This window comes from Notothenia rossii (genome assembly GCF_949606895.1).
Source record: "Notothenia rossii genome assembly, chromosome: 2".
Lineage (NCBI taxonomy): Eukaryota > Metazoa > Chordata > Actinopteri > Perciformes > Nototheniidae > Notothenia > Notothenia rossii.
In genome coordinates, this window is record NC_136904.1 from 36848147 (window position 1) to 36867013 (window position 18867).

At 41.2% G+C, this 18867-nt stretch overlaps 1 protein-coding gene across 3 annotated transcripts in view; it reads left to right on the plus strand.

The window, feature by feature from the left end:
- adamts18 (ADAM metallopeptidase with thrombospondin type 1 motif, 18) overlaps positions 1-18867 on the plus strand; it is a 170365-nt gene that overhangs the window by 23303 nt on the left and 128195 nt on the right. Inside the window, exon 1 of one of the 3 annotated variants that reach the window (XM_079664759.1) lies at positions 15809-16087. The exons of the other annotated variants lie outside the window; for them this stretch is intronic. Coding sequence (XP_079520885.1) covers positions 16046-16087 — 42 coding nt within the window. The 5' untranslated portion in view covers positions 15809-16045. Of the gene's footprint in view, positions 1-15808; positions 16088-18867 lie in introns of those variants that run through there. 3 annotated transcript variants of the gene reach the window in all.

The window sequence follows — 18867 nt, forward strand, 5'->3', positions numbered from 1 at the left end:
GGCTTCCCCACTGACACAGAGCGGAGGAAAAAATGGCTGGCACAAGTCAGCAGGAACAATTTCATGACCAACAGCAAAAAAATATGTGAAGTTATTATATACAAACACTGCATTTGCACTTTTTCACAAAACGAAAACCACACCATTGGGAAAGCTTAATGTTTTGTTTAATACAAAAAAACAGGGAAAGGCTTGAAAAACACTGAGAGTTGAGACTCAGGGTGCAGGGTGAGGGTCTCAGTGCAGGTATTCAGGCTCCATTGAATCCCCCTCTGGTTCTTGTGCTGAAAGAGGGAGTAACAGACAGGAGACAGGGTTATACACACCTATATAGCACACCTATTGGATGGGAAATTGCCTTGGGGAGATAAGGTGTGGTCTTTGTTCCCAACTGAAGTTATGGAACTTTATTATTTGTGAGTTTAACAAAGTATGACAAATGGCATCAGTAACAGATGTGATATGAATTTCTATAAAGTTTTCTCACTTTCTTGGTCATATTTTATATACAGTATATAATGAGTATAACATGTCCAGTAAGTATAAAGTGTTTCCTAATACTGTGTATTCAACCACTATGGTATAGTGTATGGTACTATGGTATGGTATCCTAGCTTAATCTGTTATCTGTAAACGTTCCCTAAATCTACTAATTTAGGGATAATCCACTGACATCCTTTAATACACATGTTAATTTGAATCAGATGTACTGATAATATCCGCAATATAAATCTTTAAGCTTCTTCTTACCTTTAAAAGTCCGTCACGAACGGTCTATTATGCTGCAACTCTACAGCTCTGCTAGCCTTGGCGCTAACTTCCGGGGAACGATTGAAAGGCTCCACGATCCGCCATTGCTGTAAAAAAGTGGTCCATTGGAGTGAACGGAGATGACATAACTCTCAGTCTATACGGCGCTGGTTTTTCTGATATTCACGAAACGCTGTATACACATTGTTCTTATGATTGCGGACATATTTCAAATTGCTTTCCATTAGCCCCGCCCCCGAAAAAGTCAGCCATTTTGAAAAATGTGCGTTTTTCATGCATTTTAAGGACATTTCTGCGGACTCCTCCTAGGGGAATGATCGGAAAAATTCCAATCCAGGACAAATTCAACCCCTATCCGATATGATGCTAAATTGCGAAGAAAATAGTTGCTAGCTCAAACGATGAGCTCGTAAGCTAACGGAGAATGTACAATTTTTGACAATTTATATGTCAGATAACCTACTGACACCTGCAACATCAACTCACACACACACACACACACACACACACACACACACACACACACACACACACACACACACACACACACACACACACACACACACACACACACACACACACACACACACACACACACACACACACACACTTTACAGTATTTTATTCTGTTTATTTTTACAGGGACAATGCACACCAATCAACAATACAACTGTATGCTTGAATGAACAATTGATCATTCAAGCAAATGAGCCATCATTGTAAATGTGCCATGTTACAACCGTCCCGTTACAACCGTCCCAGGACCACCAGTCTTGCTTTCACCCCCTGTGAACCTGCCGGATTGCTAGCTCGACTCATATTTAGCTATTTATATTTGTAGCTTACAAAAAAATGATTCTAATAATGCTAGTTTAGATTCCTAGACATTTGACCTCAAGACAGTATCCAAAAAATACATCATGTCATTTTAGTTGATCTTTTACCTCAGAAACACACTTTTGCTGATATCTTATGCGAGAAATTCAAACGTGGCTCCTTTTTTTCTCAGCGATCTTACCATCTAACTGTGCATGTGCAGACTGAGCTTCATCACTCTAGCTCAGTGGTCGGCAACCTTTTTGATATGAAGTGCCATTTAAAAAAAAAATTGTTATCAGCGTGCCAAAACGATCGAGAATTATCAACGGGGGGGGGGGGGGGGGGGGGGGGTTGAGGAGCTTGACGCTCGTCAACTATCAGCAGGAGGGCGCGGGAACCTCGCTGCGGGGAAGAAGTGTGTGGACCTGTCAGCGCAACTTACATGATGCCGAATTAAACAAACACATTTAAATAATTGGTTTAAACGGCATAATAATAAGGACGATCGTCCGTTCTGTGATTCTCCAGAGCACACATGTTATGATATTAGGGTCATGCAGAGTGAGATGAGATCGCTGTCCCTTTAAGAGAGAGAGAGAGAGAGAGAGGGGTGTGGCTTGTGTATGTGTGTGTGTGGATGGTAGAGCGACAGTGAGGGAGTGTGTGTATGTTTCTGGAAGTGAAACGAGGCAGCAGAAAAACAGAGGTCTGTGATGTATTTTCTGAAACAGAAGAACAGCTAAATAAATGCAACGGCCTCCCAAGAAGAGCTCGCCTCTCTTCAGTCATTTAAGCTAAAGTGGGTTATTGAACCTGAAGCTTGTTGCTTCTGCCCTCCTCGACTACGGTCTGGGAGCCGACAGGAAAGTTCAACACACAAGATGGCCAGAACGCCCCTTTGTAGCATATTATTTCGATAACAGATGAACAGATCGCCACTGGGCTTTCAACTAAATACACAGCCACGCAAAAACTGCAGCATTTGTACAGCTCCTTATGGGTACTGCAATTAGTGAAGTGCTTTCCTCCGTGGTGAAACAATCAGCACTGCACCACGGAGGAAAGCGGGGCAGAAAGTCACCTGGAGATAAAGAGAGCGGGGCTGCATTGCGTGCATGGCTTCCTTCTGCAGGTAACGAGGAGACGCTCTGGCGGCGGTCTCGGTCAGGATCCAAAAATACAATTTAAATATTTTGCACACTTATTCCACTTATTCCTAGTGTGCCACTGGTTACGGTGCCGCGTGCCAGGGGTTGCCGACCCCTGCTCTAGCTTGTTTGTGATTGGAGATATTGAAGGTGTTACAACCGACCCATGTTACAACTGTCCCTGGTCTCCCCCTACACAAGGGAACTAACATAGCTAATTTAACTAACGTTAGCTAATGTAGCTGTTGTAGTGCCGATCTACGGATTAAGCAACTAGACTGCTTGTAGTGTACATGCAGAATTATTTCAATTTAAAATAGTTTTAAATGCTCACACACATACCTGACTCGTGCTGTATTTTCCTCTCGTTTCTTTTACATTTTCCGTTTCGAAGCACCTGATGAATGCTTTCTCTTTGACAGCGTCATCATCAACAGACAGAGGCGGCAGCGCGCATTTGAATCAACCAATCAGATCAATCTATTGCTGGAGAGGGGGGGGCCTCCCCAAAATCTGTGAGATTGATTGGTGATGATCACTGGCACGTAATGTGTCCAATGAGAACGTTAACACGTTTTAGCGAAGACGGAGGTCCGCCACTGTCAGCCGGAAGTGGCGCATTCGATTACTGTTTGGGTTTACTGCCGTGGATGGGCTGCATTCCACTCCAAATAGCCGGTCGGCCGTAACCAGAATCCAAACGCAAACTGTTTTATGGATTCTAATTTAATTTCCAAGAATATCTCAGTACTGGGTTATTTCCAATTTCAAAAGAAACATATATAAGAGACAAAGAGAAATAATAAGTAAGTATATTATAGTATATTCAAGGATGAAAAAATAATAATATGTACAGTGGGGCAAAAAAGTATTTAGTCAGCCACCAATTGTGCAAGTTCTCCCACTTAAAAAGATGAGAGAGGCCTGTAATTTTCATCCTAGGTAGACCTCAACTATGAGAGGCAAAATTTAGAACAGAATTTATTTGCAAATGATGGTGGAAAATAAGTATTTGGTCAATCACAAAAGTTCATCTCAATACTTTGTTATATACCCTTCTTGGCAATGACAGAGGTCAAACGTTTTCTGTAAGTCTTCACAAGGTTTTCACACACTGTTGCTGCTATTTTGGCCCATTCCTCCATGCAGATCTCCTCTAGAGCAGTGATGTTTTGGGGCTGTCGCTGGGCAACACGGACTTTCAACTCCCTCCAAAGATTTTCTATGGGGTTGAGATCTGGAGACTGGCTAGGCCACTCCAGGACCTTGAAATGCTTCTTACGAAGCTACTCCTTCGTTGCCCGGGCGGTGTGTTTGGGATAATTTTCATGCTAAAAGACCCAGCCACGTTTCATCTTCAATGCCTTTGCTGATGGAAGGAGGTTGTCACTCCAAAATCTCACGATACATGGCCCCATTCATTCTTTCCTTTACAGAGATCAGTCGTCCTGGTCCCTTTGCAGAAAAACAGCCCCAAAGCATGATTTTTCCACCCCCAGGTTTCACAGTAGGTATGGTGTTCTTTGGATGCAACTCAGCATTCTTTCTCCTCCAAACAAGTCTAGTTGAGTTTTTACCAAAAAGTTCTATTTTGGTTTCATCTGACCATATGACATTCTCCCAATCCTCTTCTGGATCATCTAAATGCTCTCTAGCAAACTTCAGACGGGCCTGGACATGTACTGGCTTAAGCAGGGGGACACGTCTGGCACTGCAGGATTTGAGTCCCTGGCGGCGTAGTGTGTTACTGATGGTAGCCTTTGTTACTTTGGTCCCAGCTCTATGGAGGTCATTTACTAGGTCCCCCGTGTGGTTCTGGGATTTTTGCTCACCGTTCTTGTGATCATTTTGACCCCACGGGCTGAGATCTTGCGTGGAGCCCCAGATCGAGGGAGATTATCAGTGGTCTTGTATGTCTTCCATTTTCTAATAATTGCTCCCACGGTTGATTTCTTCACACCAAGCTGCTTACCTATTGCAGATTCAGTCTTCCCAGCCTGGTGCAGGTCTACAATTTTGTTTCTGGTGTCTTTTGACAGCTCTTTGGTCTCGGCCATAGTGGAGTTTGGAGTGTGACTGTTTGAGGTTGTGGACAGGTGTCTTTTATACTGATAACGAGTTCAAACAGGTGCCATTAATACAGTTAACAAGTGGAGGACCGAGCAGGCTCTTAAAGAAGAAGTTAAAGGTCTGTGAGAGACAGAAATCTGGTTTGTTTGTAGGTGACCAAATACTTATTTTACCGAGGAATTTATCAACTAATTTATTACAAATCCTACAATGTGATTTCCTGGATTCTTTCCTCCCATTCTGTCTCTCATAGTTGAAGTGTACCTAGGATGAAAATTACAGGCCTCTCTCCTCTTTTTAAGTGGCGGAACTTGCACAATTGGTGGCTGACTAAATACTTTTTTGCCCCACTGTATATGCGTATATGCATATATATATATATCTATATATATATATATATATATATATATCTATATATATATATATATATGCGTGAATATATGCATATATATATATATATATATAAATATGCATATATGCACGCATATATATATGCATATATGCACGGATATATAGATATATATATATCCATATATGCATATATATATGCGTGCATGCATGTGTGTGTCTGTATATATTTATAAACTGTATATTATTTTCAATGGAGTATTTGTTCTTTTTTAATATATACCATCAAACATATGTTCATATATAAAGTGGGTAACTATACAAAACGAAGTGAGATAACTGTTTATGAATATCTGTGTTCAACTTTATGTAAACTTGTGTAACTCATGAAAGATAGATGAGTGTTTCAATAAAACTTACATATAAAAATGTATAGTGCAGTTTTTGTTTTCATTGCAATATATGTTTTTATATGTATCAATATATAGCCATGCATGGTCCATGCATATATTGCAATATATAAAAAAATATAAGGACTACTTTCCCATATATGGAAATGTATGATCCAGTATATTGTAGTATATTTACCAATATATTACAATATATTTTTGTTTCATAAGGACATGTATTTACTGTACCAGTGCTAACACACTTGCAGTGAAGATGCTAACATACCGACGTTTAGCTGGGATAAAGCATCCCGTGTTTCTCATCTTAGTTCAGTGTGTAAGCATACTAACGTTAGCCACACTAAATATAACATACATCTCTTCCAATTGTTGGCTGGTTGACTCCCCCATTATAAATGTTTCTATTATTTCCCCTTTCAAAACGTAGTGGAAACCTGAGAAATTAAGTTATTTTTAGCATACATTAGTTGTCTGTTAGAGTTTGGATGATTCCTCCTCCACAGATATCATTGACAGCATGAGACTAGAAACTGTGCAAACCTCCGACTGTTCATTTCCAGGCCCCACCACACTCCAAACCCTCTATTGGGAGAGAATATCAATGCTATGAGCCCTCACTTTTCAAAAGACACCTCATAAAGATGATTGACAAGTGTTAGAGTGAAAACGTTCCAGTTGAAATATTAATAACAAGCTTTCCTGACCTAAGGCAAAAGGTTCTATTTTCTTTCCTCTTTGGTGAATGTCAGTTTCTGTGTGCTTCACACAAGCTGAGCAATTGTTGCTCGGGCATGTATACTGCGTTGACCTGAAGGCTTCTACTGTCAGCTATACCAGTGCCATTAACAACAGGCAGATAAAAAAAAGGAAAGCAGTCTCCTGAAAAGAACTAGATATGAATGGAATAATGCTGACTGGGAGGTTTTGCCAAACATTAGCTATTTTTCCCACCTGACGCCTGCAACCCTGCCTGTGTAAAGCCATTAAGCAGGGGGCGCCAGGGCGCCGTGTGACACAAAACAAACGCCCTCTGTTATTCTTTACCTGCAACTCCTGGGGGAAATGGACGGAGGCAATGCTGCTCCGCTTACATGATACGTGCACAATCTGATAACACTGCTTTCTGTCTTTCTCCACACACACACACACACACACACACACACACACACACACACACACACACACACACACACACACACACACACACACACACACACACACACACACACACACACACACACACACACACACACACACACACACACACAGCACAGGCATCCATTACAAGACTTTAGAAAGCAAAAATCTATTTACACATGCACTGCTTTCCGGAACATCTTCGTATTGCGCCTTTTCACGAACGGATTCTGATAAATGTGCTAAGAACAGGGAAGTTCATGGTGGAAGTGCAAAACTTTTGGATGCCAACAGCCATACAAATCAACAGAAGTTTGAATTTTCATGTTTATAACCAAACCATTTCATGAAAATCACTTCAGAATTTGGTCCGCACATCCATTTTCACGAGAAAGAGTGCAATTGTGAAGGCGACTGGATGAAAAGCAAGCAAACACAGGTCATCATCCTTTATTGTCCGCTGGATAAACAGACTGGATAATGCCAACGTTTTCTTTTTAGGACAAAGTCTGTTTGCCACTGCAGCTGCTGCTTCCTCCACCAAATCTGCCTCCTCTTACCTCCAGCTCAGGCTTGCCCTCTTCTTGAGGAGCATTAAGATATCAAAAGATTACCCCTTGTAAATATTTGTTCTGGTCCAAAAAGGGTTTATTAAGGGCTTCAGATTTTCATTGGAGAGCGGATGAGGGGTGGGGTTAACAGCGGCTTGTATTTTTTTAATTGACACAGTCCGATACGTGTTTGTGTGGATTTTTAAAACTTGCACAGTAGTGTTTTGATTTCAGTGAGCCAACGGTGCCAAAACTTGTGCGTTTAACCATGGATCCTGAAAGCCTTCTGCCGAACCTTTATATATACTCTGTTCTTTTTTGACTGTTCTATCATGCATGTAGTTGTTTTGTTGCATGTTGTTAAATTGAACATTTTTTGCATGAACAAACGTTTCAGCCTTACCATCATCCTATTCATCACTGACATACTTGGCCCAATTCTCTATTGAGTCATCTATTGACAGAGTATCTACCTTTGCCAGCATTCTGTTTGAGATATTTCTGTGTTTGTGTCCCTGTGCAGTCTAGCTCAGGCAAAGCTAAAAAACATTATTTGATCTGAAAATCAGAACTTGGATTCATAGAAAAAACATGCTTTTTTAATTAAATGAATAAAGATATTGCAATATTCTTTCTGTCAGCCAAACATAGCTAACTGCAAAAATGTGACCTTGTAGAAACTGTTCATCAAATACAACCAAACTTTAAATATCAATACACATATCAATATCTTTCAAGGAAAACATTGAGTCACTCAGTGGTTTTGGGGCTGAGCAGAATATCACAAACCTTTTAAGTTTGATTTATACTTTGTGTACTGTATACTGTATTAATGACAGCAGGGTGTAACTGGAGTACAGATTAAAAACATGGAATTTCTTAAACAACAGATGTGTTTTAATCCTGGGTGGGTGGGTGCGCCTGAAACAGTTTAGCAAGAAAACCGGAGCTCAAGGAAGTGAATTGCACATGATAATTCCCACAGGGCTGTGAGCACTTACGGCCCGTCCACACTACAGCTTCGACAGCTTCAAAAACGGTTTCCAACGCGTCTGCCCATTCACTTTGTCAGCCGTTACGGCCCGTCCACACTACAGCTTCAAAAAAGCTTGCCGGTGGGCTTGTCTGAAGCTCGACCAACAACCAATCACATGAATCTCCCGCCCCTGACACACAAGCAGCTGTTTGATTGGCTAGAGCGTGTACTGGCATATGATTTGATTGGCTGACGCTTCCACCGAAAGCTTCAGAAGCTTCAAATGTTGAACATTGCTCAACTTTTGCAGCCTGAAACGCCAGGAAAGCTCCGCTCTGCTACCCACAATTCAGTTCGGCGAAAAGCGAGGCAACGTGACGTCACCCCATTCAAAGTGAATGGGCAGACGCGTTGGAAACCGTTTTTGAAGCTGTCGAAGCTGTAGTGTGGACGGGCCGTTATACATTTATGTGACGCTTTTCCACTCTTCTTCCAGTTGTGGGGTTTCCTCTGTTGAAATCCACCAGCTGTCAAGGTGGGGGCGGGGCTTTTATACGCGAGTAGTGAAAACACTTCCGCGTAGTCTGCTCGCGTGTATCCTCCCTTTCGTCTCCTCCCGCACCCCTCCTCCCTCACCCCTCCTCAACTCCTCAAAGTGCATTTCAGGTATTGGGACATCCTTGAAAATAGCGTGTCTTGATCGATTTCCGGGTCAAGTCCCGGAGGAGGGGAAGAGAGGAGTCAAGGAGGGGTATTGGGATGAGGCTACTGATGTGGAGACGGAGCTGCCGTTGGCTTGCCATTCTGGTAAGACCCGCCAAAGGAGCAGCTAAGAATTTGGTTGTTCATAATTTCTCCTATTTTGCAGGTCAGTTTTGTGTACATATTGTCACAAGTGTTATAAATAATTACGGTAATGTTGTGTCACGATGTCCGGGGCCCTTTCTCATTTCATCAAATCCCCCTCCTCGACTCCTCGGTCCTCCGGTAGTGACCCGGAAATTAATTTCATCGCGCCATGTTGAAGGACATCTCATTTCTCTAAATGCACTTCGAGGACCGAGGATCGAGCGTGGAGGAGGCTCTCTAGAGGAGCTATAACCGAGCATACACTGGGTCCTCCACGTGGTCCTCCACGGCTCCTTCGTGGATGCATTTCCGGGAACAGAGATGTTTCAAAGAGTCGGTCGTGACGCACGGCTGGACTTATCTCAGCCAATGACAGCTCTGCATGCATCCCCTGGATATTATTTTATTAACTGCTTTCATTGTGTGTGTGTTTTGTATTATCTGTGGGCTATGTGTTCTATGGTCAGAGTTAATACATAAATGCTTGTTGGATGCTAATGCTAGCACATATTAGATTATGATGCTTTACCTGGGAAGGTATTTAAAAGGGTTTGATTACAAAATCAATATCTGAATAGAGAAATTCTTATTTTACAGGACTGTCTCAGAAAATTAGAATATTGTGATAAAGTTCTTTATTTTCTGTAATGCAATTAAAAAAACAAAAATGTCATACATTCTGGATTCATTACAAATCAACTGAAATATTGCAAGCCTTTTATTATTTTAATATTGCTGATTATGGCATACAGCTTAAGAAAACTCAAATATCCTATCTCTAAATATTAGAATATCATGAAAAAGTATACTAGTAGGGTGTTCAACGAATCACTTGAATCGTCTAATTAACTCGAAACACCTGCAAGGGTTTCCTGAGCCTTGAAAAACACTCAGCTTGGTTCAGTAAACTAAATCACAAGTATGGGGAAGACTGCTGATCTGACTGCTGTCCAGAGGACCGTCATTGACACCCTCCATCAGGAGGGTAAGACACAAAAAGAAATTTCTCAAAGAGCAAGCTGTTCACAGAGTGCAGTTTCAAAGCACATCCACAAAAAGTCTGTTGGAAGGGGGAAATGTGGCAGGAAACGCTGCACAACCAAGAGAGATGACCGCAGCCTTAACAGCATTGTGAAGAAGAGTCGCTTCCAGAATTTGGGGGAGCTTCAAAGACAGTGGACTGAAGCTGGAGTCCAGGTATCAAAAGTCACTGTTCACAGACGTGTCCGGGAAATGGGCTACAATAGCCGTATTCCCATGGTCAAGCCACTTCTGAACTCAAGACAACGGAAGAGGCGTCTGACTTGGGCTAAGGAAAAGAAGCACTGGACAGTTGCACAGTGGTCCAAAGTCCTCTTTTCAGACGAAAGCAAGTTTTGTATTTCATTTGGAAGTCAAGGCGCCAGAGTCTGGAGAAAGGCTGGAGAGGAGCAAAATCCAAGTTGCTTGAAATCCAGTGTGAAGTTCCCACAGTCAGCGATGGTTTGGGGAGCCATGTCAGCTGCTGGTGTTGGTCCACTGTGTTTCATCAAGCCCAGAGTAAATGCAGCTGTGTACCAAGAGATTTTAGAGCACTACATGCTTCCGTCTGCTGAAAAGCTCTATGGAGATGAGGAATTCATTTTCCAGCATGATCTGGCACCTGCCCACAGTGCCAAAACCACCAGTAACTGGTGTACTGACCATGGCATTACTGTCCTCGATTGGCCTGCAAATTCCCCTGACCTGAACCCCATAGAGAATATGTGGGGTATTGTGAAGAAGAAGCTGAAAGACACCAGACCCAACAATGCTAATGAGCTAAAGGCCGCTATTGAAGCATCCTGGGCATCCATAACACCTCAGCAATGCCACAGGCTGATTGCCTCCATGCCACGCCGCATTGATGCAGTAATCCGTGCAAAAGGATTCCCAACCAAGTACTGAGTGCATTAATGGACATTTTCAAATGTTTGATTGTGTTTTGCTGTTATAAATCTTTTTTTTTTACTTGGTCTGAGGAACTATTCTAATTTTTTGAGATAGGATTTTTGAGTTTTCTTAAGCTGTATGCCATAATCAGCAATATTAAAATAATAAAAGGCTTGCAATATTTCAGTTGATTTGTAATGAATCCAGAATGTATGACATTTTTGTTTTTTTAATTGCATTACAGAAAATAAAGAACTTTATCACAATATTCTAATTTTCTGAGACAGTCCTGTAAGTCATGGTGTTTATTTCAAATATATTGAAGACATGAATATATATAGACAAGTGTTTCTATTGAAGACAGAAATGGGGATTAACAATTGTGTGTGTGTTGTGTCAAATGGTTAAGGGCATTAACAATTTTGTGTGTGCCAAATGAATAATAAATTATGGCAAGACCCACCAAACGAGCAGCTAAAAATGTGGTTGTTCATAATTTCTCCTGTTTTGCAGGAATATCATCTGTCATCGCGCCCTGCATAGCGGGGCCTGTTACACATTGCATCGTAGGATTAAAGTGTCCAATAACACTGACAACTTTAGTAACTTTAGAGAGCTGTGATGGTATACAGTAAAGGATGTCTTACACTGTGAATGAAACAAGTCTTTTATCTTTGTTGTGGTGTGTTAGCTGAACTGATTTACAACTGTTTCTTCACAACAACTCTTTAAGAAGGAACCCTTTGATGCAGATCAGGGAGATTCTTCACAATAACATCAGATCTGTAGAATAAGGCAATACACAGAGTGTGTGTGTGTGCGTGTGTGTGTGTGTGTGTGTGTGTGTGTGTGTGTGTGTGTGTGTGTGTGTGTGTGTGTGTGTGTGTGTGCACGCATGTGTGTGCATGTGTGTGTGTGCATGTGTGGGAAGCCTGCCACATGCAGTGAAACCCCAGGCAGCACCAGACCGTATCTAATGGGAATTAAACAGAGTATTAAAGCATCCTCCAGTCATCTTTCTGCAAAGCCTCGTCACAACAGTTGGAAACTTCCTATGTTTGAATACTGGAGAAGCAGTACATCTAATCCAGGACTGTACATTTAGAGTGAGAAACCCCGTCTGGAGTCATATTTGGGAATTTCAGACTATTTACATGCAAAAACCCTATACAACGAACTACAGGAAATGGAAAACCCCAAAAAGCACAACAGGGCTCTTTAAAAAAGTGTAACCTCCACGTCTAATTTCAAAGGGTTTGTATATTTTTGTGGACTGATAAAAAGAGCAAATAAAAAAAAACCTGTTATGCTCAGGCTTAAATATAATAAATGCATCTACCCGATTTCAATGATAAAAAATAGTTCTGCACAACAACTTGGTCACTGATTCACTCTTCACACATGTATTACATTAACCTTTGTTTATTGAGCTTGTGTCAAACCATAGTAACAAATTGCTTTACGAGACAAATACATTGACAAAGCCAGGAGGGAGTGTCAGAAATATGGGCGCCAATTTTCCTCATTAGCTGGTTAATAAACACTGCCTGGATCAATACTTAAGCAGCAGAGCTGGAAGAGAAAATCCAGACTTTAAAGGAACATCTTTACACTTTAATCTTAGAAACCAGCAGTCAATCAAACAGAGGCTTATTTGATGAAGTTGGAGTTTGTGTAGGCGGCGTTAGTCTTTTTTCCTTTTATGTCCTTTAATTTTATTTCCTTTCTTGCTGGAGTGGTTAATTTTTTCTAACTATCCTGCTCTTTCTATGTTTGTTTCAAACAAACCACAAATATTAAATAAATCTTGTGCTTTGTGCAACCTTAGTTTTTCCTGAAAATACATCCAAGACAAAAAAAAGAAACTTGATGTAGTTTGAATCCCTCGTGTTGGTAGCATTGTTTGCTAACGGGCAGTCTCGGAACGGTATACTTAAAATTAAAATCGCTTCATTCAAATGTATTTCTTTTGAAAGAGTGGATGTTATGTTTTAAATCAAACATTGTTCAATGGCATGTATTGACATGGCTGTAAACTATTTAGTTAATTTAAAAAGACAGTTTGCAAAGGAAGTGCAACAGGTTTTTAATCCACCCAGCAACAAACGCAGGCCATTTCCTCGCTCCTCGGTCTCGGTCTCTCCGGAAGTTGATTTGTCTGCGCCATCATGAGTACCGTCCCATGGCTCTTATTTCTGCCGGAGGACCGAGGATCGAGGAGCAAGGAGCGATAATTGAGGAGCGATAACCGAGGAACAACCAGACCATCCTCCGATGAAATCCTCAGATACTCGCCCCGCCCCCTTACTGTGTATCGCTCACTGATTGGACGATGCAGCGCATGCACTGATCTGATGCTTCTTGACATGAGAGCCGTTTCCCAGCGGAGTGAAGAAAATAAATGAAACTCACGAGAGTCACTCCTCAGTTTATACTGTGTTTTGTTTCAATTCATGTATCATTTAGTTACAAATATCCATGTGATATATCTGAACAACAAAGTGGTCAAAAATAATTTTATTCATTTATTGGAAACATTTTCATGATCGCTTTTTTCGTTTTACATTTTCATTTATTGTCATTTCCATTCAGTCAGTCATTAAGTGCTATTAAAATGTTAATTTACTACATATCCACACAAACAAACAAAGTGTGCAATCCAATGAATGTTAATCTAACTGGGTTTTGATAGATAATATACTGTATCTCTTTTTCTTCTCTCAATTATTTTATTTCTATTGTGCACTCTAATCAATATTAATCCAACTAGTGTTCGTTTATACATTTTAAGAATGGCGTTTATCTTTTTTGAGAATGAGTTCTTATTTTATTTATTGGGGTCTACAACAGATGATACAAATGTTTGTGTCAGTAAATGTGTACTAACAGAGGCGGGGGTGTTTGTGAAAACAATGGGGACAGAGCTGCTGTCAGACGAACAGCTGTGCGGCGTCATCACAAACGGACGTCGTTTCAAGTGGCTCCGGAGGAAAGGACGTCCCATTGCTCTTAAAACTCATTTCCCTGCTTCTCGTGGTTTCCTTAGAGGTTTCTCAATACTCAAATTTCCCCTCCTCGACTCCTCGGTCCTCCTGTGGTGACCCGGAAATGAATTTCAGCGCGCCATTTTGAAGGACATCTCATTTCCCTAAATGCACTTCGAAGACCGAGCATCGAGCGTCGAGGAGGCTCTCTGGAGGAGCTCTAACCGAGGAGACATTGATGGGTCCTCCACGGCTCCTCCACGGATGCATTTCCGGGAACGGTGGAGGCGTGACGGACGGTTATGGCTAGAAAGGATCCGTCTTATGTAAAACTCTCGCGAGAGTTTGGCTGAATGTCACGTGGCTGAATGTTTACGTTTGGCAGGCAGCCTTTCAGTTACGATCGTTAACATCAGTGGGCCCCAGCAAATGATAATGAGAAGCTAAACTATCTATTAATTATGTCAATTACAGGGATTGTGATTGTTGAAATAGGGTGTTAGCGGTCTTGCTGGTGTTCAAAGAAGAATGACAACACTGTAGATCACCAACACTATGGTTTATTTTTTATTCATAGGCAAATCAACGTTGTCACAGTAAAAGTCCCAAGATAGTTCCTGGTGCAATAAAATGTTCCCTTGCAATGTTTTACTATTATTTCTGATTTTTCTCTATTAATATTGCTGCTGCATTAATGTGTATGTTGCATCATGTTACATCTGTAGATGTGTTTCCGAGCCGCTCCGATTACAACGAGAGTTACAACGAGAACGTGACGTCAAATTTACACTAGACGGATCCTTTCTAGCCATAACCGTGACGGACGGCCGGAATTCTCTCAGCCAATCACAGCTCTGCATGCCTCCCCTGGAAATTATTTTATTAACTGCTTTCATCGCGACGCGATGTTTACAGAGAGAACAGCTGTGAGGTCTGTGCAGAAAGCAGAGCAGTGTGTATAATATATATCACTCAGTATAACAGGCCTACTCTCTTTATTTGCTTTAGTTTAGTAGATATCTACAAACAAAGAGTCAATATTTTTCTAAGACCATTTAGTGCTTCACATAATAAAATACACAACGGCTGCAGCCTGATTATGCTTTAGGAGCTGTAGGTGTGTGTTGTACAGTGTGTAGGTGTGTGTGTGGTACAGTGTGTAGGTGTGTGTGTGGTACAGTGTGTAGGTGTGTGTGGTAGCCTACAGTGTGTAGGCTTGCAGTGTGTAGGTGTGTGTGTGGTACAGTGTGTAGGTGTGTGTGGTACAGTGTGTAGGCGTGTGTGTGGTACAGTGTGTAGGTGTGTGTTGTACAGTGCGTAGATGCGGCGGACAGACGGGTCTCAGTAAGTTTGGTGTCCTCTGCTTACTTTTAATACTTGTACAACTTTTGGCCCGTAATATCCGGTCTCTGATTGTGTTACGTTATTATGAGAGTGCTCTCATACTTGTTTGATTCTGAAATTGTATATATTTATATAAATATATGTGTGTGTGTATATGTCCGCATCTGTAGCCTGTTATTGTCTCATTATACCGCACTGTGAAGGAATTAAAAGTAAATATATAAGTGGTCATGAACACATCTGTCCATCAGACAGAGGGCTGCTGTGCCTCCTGTCATCATTAATGGACGTCTCTTTAAAATGACCGCTCAGAGGAGAGGAGTTCTAATTTCTCTAACCGCCTGCTGCTTCCACTCCTCCCTCCTCGGTTCCCCTCCTCAGTCCTCCGCTCGCATCTCCTGTGGGCGGCACCAAGTCTTGAGGAGAGGAGTCGGGGATAGGAGTCGAGGAGGGGAAATTTGAGTATTGAGAAACCTCTCTTGCGTCTCTCTATGCTTCCCTGTGGGAGGGACTAGACGCAGGGAAACGACGTAAGTGAGGGAAGCAAGGATTTAATCTAACCGACCTGAGACGGGGCCATTGAGACACATCAGAGATTCACACCGGTTAGCACCTTCACTGGCATGGGCCCATGTGATGTCATCAAAGACAGAAATCCCAGGTGCTGATGGGATAGGAAATGGTCTCTCTGGCTCTCCCCCGACTCTTGGCACCTGGCTGACAATTGATGACATCTCCCTTTTCATGGAATCATCCCCTTGACTTCAAGGTGAAAGTTGGGGACTCCCACCCATCACACACACACACACACACACACACACACACACACACACACACACACACACACACACACACACACACACACACACACACACACACACACACACACACACACACACACACACACACACACACACACACACACACACACACACACACACACACACACACACACAAACACACTTCCCAGTAATAAGATGGGAGATGATTAGGCTGTCATTTCTATTTTGTAAATATTATGTAGTTGTCAACCTCTGTTAAATATGCACTTTCTTGTCTGTCTTTTGTCATTATGATCAAATTATGGGAAACACGAGACAATAACAGCTAATTAGGGTGTAAACAAATAAATGAATGTACTCACGCAAAACTAATCTTTTAACAGTTTTAAATACGCATATGTATTTCTTACATACATTGATAGATACCGTTAAAAACATAGGCTTGAACTGCAAGTCCCAGGCAAAAGTCAGCAGCCCTTAAGCCCCAAGCCTGTTTTTCAGGTTTCAGGCTCGAAAATGACATTCCCAGAACAAATGACCATATTATTCCCTTCTAAAAGAGTTAAATTAATAATCTTTTTTCTCAAAGTAATGATAAACCTGTGAGTTGGATGTAGAAAAGTCAGAATCAAAATAGATGTTTTTTATTTAAAGAAAATTCAGAGTGAACATGGTAAAAAACTGTAAATTATAGTGTCCGTCCAAAAATATTTTGTACTTATAGTGAAAACTAACCTTGGATGATGGGTTAGTAGACTAAAAACTTTAGGAATCCAAAGTACAACATATAATAAGTACCCTGTATGAAGATTGATGCAAAACAAGTGATATTTGACCTTTTTAGACAGATTTAGCAAAAAAACCCTCTCCTGGGGCCATTTGGGTGGATTTTCCAGATCTCTGGCCCCCCTTCTTCGATTTTGACATGTGACATCTCTTTCTGAACGTTAGAGCCAATAGAATCGAAGGGAAATTGTAGTGCACACACTCATGTTAAAAAAAAAAGATGGCGTCTTTGCGCTTTCAATGAAGCTACAGAGCGTAGGAATGGCCTGCTCTACTATTTTAAAACGGAATTGCAGTTTTATTGCTTATAGATTATCAGAACATTTCAAAGGGGACACAGCCACATTGGATATTAACCTATGAATTAACTACATCATCGTTGTTATCGTTTTAATGCCATTGAAGACCAGTTTAGACCAGACAAAGACGAAGGTAAGCCATGTTAGCGTTGTGGGCTACCTAGCGCCATTTGTTTTGATGTACGTTTTTGTTGATAACGTCGCGAGTTTGTATCTTTCAGTGTTGAGGTAGGCACCATTAGATTCTGTGTCTTTACGATCATAAACGATGTGTTGGATGTGCAGCTAGGATAAGTAATAAGGGAGCTAGGAGTGATTTTCGGTGCAGTAACAGGTTAGCATTTTTCGCTCGGGGCTAATTCAGAGGCTCACTGTTAGCATTGCAGAGCTGCCAAGTCTCAACCTTTGAGAGTGAGAGTCACACAATTTAACCTCTTCACACGCCTCATGCCACACTTGCCATTTCACACGCTTTTTCCCCCCTCTCACTACTTTATAATTTTTTTTTTTATTTAATGATATATTTCCATAACTTGTTGCTTGAGGCCTGCCGTAGTACGAGTCAGGGACAGGGTGAGCCCGCCCTATTCTGCCCCCGATTGGCTGACCGAGATATGTGATAACCAATCATCAGCCCTCGAGGCTAAATCTAACCAACCCAACGAAAGGCACCACGCAGTGGCGTAGTCTACTTTTTTGTAGTGGGTATACTGTAATAATTGTATTCATCCTGTCTCGAAGCAACACCTCATGAACACCATCACACTTACTAATGCATAGACTAGTCTTGAGACTGGTTATGTGTTATCAACATGTCAATGTATTATAAGCATTTTTATGTGACTTTTAACTGCCAGAGACATTAACAATACAAAAATAAAAGAATGAACAATGATGGAAAAAGCCCACTTATCTTCTAGGGTTGAACAATTAATCGACACTTTTATCAAAATCTCAATATGGGCTACTGCAAACACTGTCTCTGACACAACTCTCACCAAATTTCCAACTAAATCCTGTCCACCCTTCTCCGTGAGCTCCTGGGCTATTTTGTGTGCTCTGGACGTCTCATGTCGTCTAATCTTGTTTCTCAAAGAGGCCAGAGATGTTGATCTGCTTGAATCTGAGGACTGGATCTTAAAGTGCACCCAATCCTCAGACATAGACACTCGTTGTTCTGTGAGGACACCTGTTGATTTTGTAGCGCTGCAAAGAGCACAACCTGGAAATAAACAAAACCATGACTAATTAGCATAATACAAGTTTTTACCAATAATATCTGCAGAAAAGAGCCAAGATTTACTCAAAAGTATTTAATAAACTGCTTACAATATTTACATCATGGCTAACAAATGCATGAAAAGCAGATAAAAGGAGAAAAATCTTCCACTTTTTCAATAGCTAATTATTTGACAACTACTGATAACTAACATATAGTAATATAATGGTGCAAATGTTTTAAATGCACTTTTAACATGACCATGAATTAACTCTCATTTGCATAGTCATTGACTTTATGAATTTCTGTTGTTTAGATCAGCTTTCCTTTGCATGTGTGCTGACATTTACCTAACTTTCTGTCCCGGTGTTACAGTATAAGTTGAGTCATGACAACTGGCGACATTCTATTATTTTCGTCATAGGAATCCGGGGCGTGTACATTGAGGACCCATTGTTGACTT